A 6,000-nucleotide genomic window follows, 5' to 3' on the forward strand; every position below is an offset into this window, starting at 1 on the left:
TTTTTCCAGAGTGTACATAGTTATTTACTAAGCCCAGACTATAATGGTGATAATAACGGTGGCTATGGTGGTGGTGATGGTGTTGGTGGTGTTAGTAATAATGTCAGTGATGGTGGCGTTGGTGATGGTGATAATGTTGGTGATGGTGGTGGTGGTGATGGTGGTGGTGATGATGCTGGTGATGGGGGTGGTGATGATGGTGGTGGTGGTGGTGACAAAACCACCAGCACTCAAACCAACAGTTTACAAAGCACTTGCATATCCATTATGCATAAGCACATACACTTGCATATTTCATGTTATGCATAATAATAAGCAGTAACCATCATATAGCCAATGAAAGGAGAAAGGAGGTAGGGTTGGACTTAAGCCAGTCTTTTCTCTATCCCCAAGGCTCCAGGGCAGGTGCACCACCCTAAGCTCTCCCTCTGGGATGATGAGGGGCAGCACACACTAAAGACATCTGGAGAACGAGGCTTTAATTCTGAAGACGTTTGTCTACTGCAGAATTCATGGTCCACAGTTAGAAAATTAGCTCCTGGTTGTATCTACTAACTTCACAATAGAAAAGCTCTTCTGCAGATGCCTAAAAGTGTTTTCTCTTTCCTCCTGGGCCTCCAACAGATCAACTCAAATGTCTAAACCAGTCCTGGGGGAGTGGGTGGCTTTTTTTTTATTTTAAAATTCCCTAAATTCTCTTGAGTAGGCTCTTCTCCTCTCTAATTTTAGTATCCAGCACTAAAGATCCATCATAGAGAAAACTTTGGCTTGTAACTTAAAATGGTTTAAAATTTCTGATATATAATTTCTACCTTATTCTTTTACATAGAATAATAGCCATCTATTGGGTGTCTAATGGGTACTGGCAATTTGAATACTTATTTAATGTGCACAAAAGAAGAAGTTTTTTTTTTTGGTTTTTGTTTTTTTGTTTGTTTGTTTGTTTTGTTTCAGATGAGGAATCTAAGTCTTAGTGAATTTAAGTAAATTTCCTAAGGCCAAATAGCTCTCAGCAGAAGCTCAGTGATTCAATTGAATATCTCCCTGACTGCAATGTCAGGCGGTGCTCGGCCCACCTGCTCTGGGGCTATCAACTTTGCTACCTCCAACTTTGCTCTTTGGGATTAGCAAAGCCTAGAAAAAAACAACCAAGAGTAAAAACTGTGCTGGAAGTTCTGAATTGCAGATGCTTTATATTGACCCGGTCCTCTGATTCCTCCTCCTCATCCTTCTGTTTAGACACAGAAAGGTCACAAAATCTTGGGCTTTGAGGATTATGAGAGAAATACAATTCCCTACCAGGAGGAAGTCAAGGGAACACAACATTCTCTTTACATACAAATATCTTAATTACAGCTGGTAAAGAAGATATTTGCATGGAAATTTATGTATCTTTATATGTTATATATTCAGTTTGTCTCAGGAAAAAAAAAAAAAAAAGGCCTTTTGCACCTGAAGAAGGAAAAGGAGATCCTGTTATGATACATCCATAAGGGCCCTCCACAGAAGTAGAGAGATGAGAATAACTCAACACCAGATTCAATGGTCTCCTTCAGCCTTTTCCTTTCCTTTCCTGAGGATAGAATCCAATATAAACATGCTTTAAGATCTCAGAATTTTCTTATGGGGTATCTTCCCCATCTTTTTTCCCTAGTGTCAGTCCTCATGCCTGCACCACCTTCACTGACAGAAGAAAACAACTGGATTTCTAAACTGCACAGAGAAGAGACTAAGTTTAGGAGATAACTGGAAATAGGTTATTATTTTTTGGCAGGATTAGGGGGCTAAAGATTTTTATTCCACTGGTTCTCCACCAGTCAAGATACAACCAATGCAAAAAATATAACCAATTACCTATGAAAAGCACAAGGCTTTTTTTTTTTTCTTAAGACAGACTCTCGCTCTGTTGCTCAGGGTGGAGTGCAGTGGCGTAATCTCGGCTCACTGCAACCTCTACCTCCCGGGTTCAAGTGATTCTTCTGACTCAGCCTCCCAAACATGTGGGACTACAGGCATGCACCATCATGCCCAGCTAATTTTTCATATTTTCAGTAGAGACAAGGTTTCACCACGTTGGCCAAGCTGGTCTCAAACTCCTGACTTCAAGTGATCTCCCCGCCTGGGACACCAAAAGTGCTGGGATTACAGATGTGAACCACTGCAACTGGCCACAAGGCCATTTTGGTCACATTGAGGTTCTTCGTAGTTTTTCTGAGTCTTGTAATGTCTGTTTTATAATATAAACCACATTTATCTCCACTAAGGACATAGGATGGTAGCAGGTAGGATTCTCGCTAGACATAACTGAGAACTTCCCACTTCTAAAGAATGTTAATAGTTAGAAAGAAAAAGACAAATCTCTCACTGAAAATAGCTTTCCTGTGCCACAGCTGGAAGGAATAAGGAAGGAAACCTGTGGAATCCCAGAAGATGCAGTGGAATAGAGCGAGCAAACCATCTGTCTGGGATGATTTTGAGACTATTCTGCCTGGTGCCTCAAGGGTGAAATAGATGACATTTAAGGCTCCTTTCAGCTATATATTTCTTTAAAATTGAATGATTTGGCATTTGCTCAGTTGTTTCTAACACTTTAAGGATGTAGAATGGACTTGGTGGCCTAAAAGATGCAATTTAAAAAATCTATCCTGGTTTACTTAGATATTTGTTCCATCCAAATCTCATGTGGAAATCTGATTCCCAGTGTTAGAGGTGGGGCCTGGTGGGAGGTGTTTGAATCACAGGAGTAGACCCCTGAGGGAATGGCCTGGTGCCATTCTCCAGGTAGTAAGTGAGTTATTAATCTTAGTTCCCATGAGATCTGATGATTAAAGAGTCTGGTACCTCCTTCCTCTCTCTCTTGCTCCCTCCCTCACCATGTGACACTCCTGCTCCTCCTTTGCCATGACTGGAAGCTTTCTGAGGTCCTTACCAGAAGCAGATGCCGGCACCATGCTCCTTGCACAGTCTTCAGATATATGAGCCAATTAAATCTCTTTACTTTATAAATTACATAGCCTCAGGTGTTTTTTATGGCACCTCAAAATGGATGAAGACACATCCTGACTCTCCATTTCACTGTTTTTTAATGTGTGTGTGTGTGTGTTTTTTTTCTTTCACAGTTATCCCTTACAAACTGCAAGTGGCTTTAACCCTGTGGGACCAGCCAGTCTCCAGTTCATAGTCCTGAGCTCATGGATTCTAATGGCTTCTCTTCCATACTCTATGGCTACCACTGTCACACAGGATATCACTGCCTCTTTCCTGGGCCAGTGTGATGGCCTGCCTTTATGGTTTTGGTTTCCAGCAATCTATCCCACATGTCCCTGCCTTATGAATTGTCCTTACACATGACCTGATTTACACTTCAACAGATGACAAATCCTCTGTGACTGTCCATTGACTATCTAAGCCAAAATAGTTGGCCTTTCAAAAGCTGCCATGGTGGTCTTTCCTTTACCAACATTTCTTTCCATGCATCTTCCATAGATCCTTAGTTTTGGCCAGTTGAATCACACACCGTTCTAGATCATTCTCCTGGTTTCCTTGCCTCCAAGCTTCCTTCATGCCTTTGCTCATGCTAACCTCTCTGATGGAAATATCTTCCTAAAATTTAATCCAGACTGCCAACCAACCCCTCAAGACCCATGCCATTCCTCTACTTAGATAAGCTTTAGGCATTTGTAACTGCCTTGTATACAATTTGCCTCCCTTTAGCTTATGGTAGAGCAACACATTCTTATCTGTTCTTATATTCCCTATGAGATTTTTATTTCCTTGTGTTCTATTCATCTTAGCACATGGACAAGGAATTGAATTGAATTCCATCCCTCTCACATGGGCCTTGCTAATGGCTAGGGAGTGTGGTATGAGGGCAGGAAATAAACCAACATGGACAGGGTTAGCAAATGTGTTTGCAAACTAAGCATCTAATTTAACTTCATGAGAGGCAAGTGTTAACTAGAGTTGAGGTAAAGAATACTGATCTAGGGGGCAGAGCAAGATGGCCGAATAGGAACAGCTCCAATCTCCATCTCCCAGCGCGAGCGACACAGAAGACCAGTGATTTCTGCATTTTCAACTGAGGTACTGGGGTAATCTCACTCGGGAGTGCCAGACAATCGGTGCTGGTCAGCTGCTGCAGCCTGACCAGCGAGAGCTGAAGCAGGGCGAGGCATCGCCTCACCTGGGAAGTGCAAGGGGGAAGGGAGTCCCTTTTCCTAGCCAGGGGAACTGAGACACACAACACCTGGAAAATCGGGTAACTCCCACCCCAATACTGCGCTGTAAGCACACCGGCACACCAGGAGAATATATACCATACCTGGCCGGGAGGGTCCCACGCCCACGGAGCCTCCCTCCTTGCTAACACAGCAGTCTGCCGCAATCTAACCGCAAGGCAGCAGCAAGGCTGGGGGAGGGGCGCCCACCATCGCTGAGGCTTAAGTAGGTAAACAAAGCCGCTGGGAAGCTCGAACAGGGTGGAGCTCACAGCAGCTCAAGGAAACCTGCCTGTCTCTGTAGACTCCGCCTCTGGGGACAGGGTACAGCTAAAAAATAACAGGGGAAGCAGCAGAGGCCTGTGCAGACGCGAACGACTCTGTCTGACAGCTTTGAAGAGAGGAGTGGATCTCCCAAAAGGGAGGTTGAGATCTGAGAAGGGGCAGGCTGCCTGCTCAAGTGGGTCCCTAACCCCTGAGTAGCCTAACTGGGAGACATCCCCCACTAGGGGCAGTCTGACACCCCACACCTCACAGGGTGGAGTACACTCCTGAGAGGAAGCTTCCAAAGCAAGAATCAGACAGGTGCACTCACTGTTCAGCAATATTCCATCTTCTGCAACCTCTGCTGCTGATACCCAGACAAACAGCGTCTGGAGTGGACCTCAAGCAATCTCCAACAGACCTATAGCTGAGGGTCCTGACTGTAAGAAGGAAAACTATCAAACAGGAAGGACACCTATACCAAAACCCCATCAGTACATCACCATCATCAAAGACCAGAGACAGATAAAACCACAAAGATGGGGAAAAAGCAGGGCAGAAAAGCTGGAAATTCAAAAAATAAGAGCGCATCTCCCCCTGCAAAGGAACACAGCCCATCGCCAGCAACGGATCAAAGTTGGTCAGAGAATGACTTTGACGAGATGAGAGAAGAAGGCTTCAGTCCATCAAACCTCTCGGAGCTAAAGGAGGAATTACGTACCCAGCACAAAGAAACTAAAAATCTTGAAAAAAGAGTGGAAGAATTGAAAGCTAGACTAATTAATGCAGAGAAGGTCATAAACGAAATGACACGGATGAAAACCATGACACGAGAAATACATGACAAATGCACAAGCTTCAGTAACCGACTCGATCAACTGGAAGAAAGAGTATCAGCGATTGAGGATCAAATGAATGAAATGAAGCGAGAAGAGAAACCAAAAGAAAAAAGAAGAAAAAGAAATGAACAAAGCCTGCAAGAAGTATGGGATTATGTAAAAAGACCAAATCTACGTCTGATTGGGGTGCCTGAAAGTGAGGGGGAAAATGGAACCAAATTGTAAAACACTCTTCAGGATATCATACAGGAGAACTTCCCCAACGTAGCAGGGCAGGCCAACATTAAATTCAGTAAATACAGAGAACGCCACAAAGATACTCCTCCAGAAGAGCAACTCCAAGACACATAATTGCCAGATTCACCAAAGTTGAAATGAAGGAAAAAATCTTAAGGGCAGCCAGAGAGAAAGGTCGGGTTACCGACAAAGGGAAGCCCATCAGACTGACAACGGATCTCTCGGCAGAAACTCTACAAGCCAGAAGAGAGTGGGGGCCAATATTCAACATTCTTAAAGAAAAGAATTTTAAACCCAGAATTTCATATCCAGCCAAACTAAGTTTCATAAGTGAATGAGAAATAAAATTCTTTACAGATAAGCAAATGCTTAGAGATTTTGTCACCACCAGGCCTGCCTTACAAGAGACCCTGAAGGAAGCCCTAAACATGGAAAGGAACAAC

At 43.6% G+C, this 6,000-nt stretch overlaps 1 protein-coding gene across 7 annotated transcripts in view; it reads right to left on the reverse strand.

Moving 5' to 3' along the window:
• The window catches only part of NTRK3 (neurotrophic receptor tyrosine kinase 3), a 390,942-nt gene that overhangs the window by 38,062 nt on the left and 346,880 nt on the right, over positions 1-6,000 (reverse strand). The window contains exon 16 of one of the 7 annotated variants that reach the window (XM_026448343.1): positions 1,378-1,678. The exons of the other annotated variants lie outside the window; for them this stretch is intronic. Within the exon in view, the coding sequence (XP_026304128.1) occupies positions 1,664-1,678 (15 nt within the window). The 3' untranslated portion in view covers positions 1,378-1,663. Of the gene's footprint in view, positions 1-1,377; positions 1,679-6,000 lie in introns of those variants that run through there. 7 annotated transcript variants of the gene reach the window in all.

The sequence above is a fragment of the Piliocolobus tephrosceles genome, chromosome 6 (genome assembly GCF_002776525.5).
Source record: "Piliocolobus tephrosceles isolate RC106 chromosome 6, ASM277652v3, whole genome shotgun sequence".
Lineage (NCBI taxonomy): Eukaryota > Metazoa > Chordata > Mammalia > Primates > Cercopithecidae > Piliocolobus > Piliocolobus tephrosceles.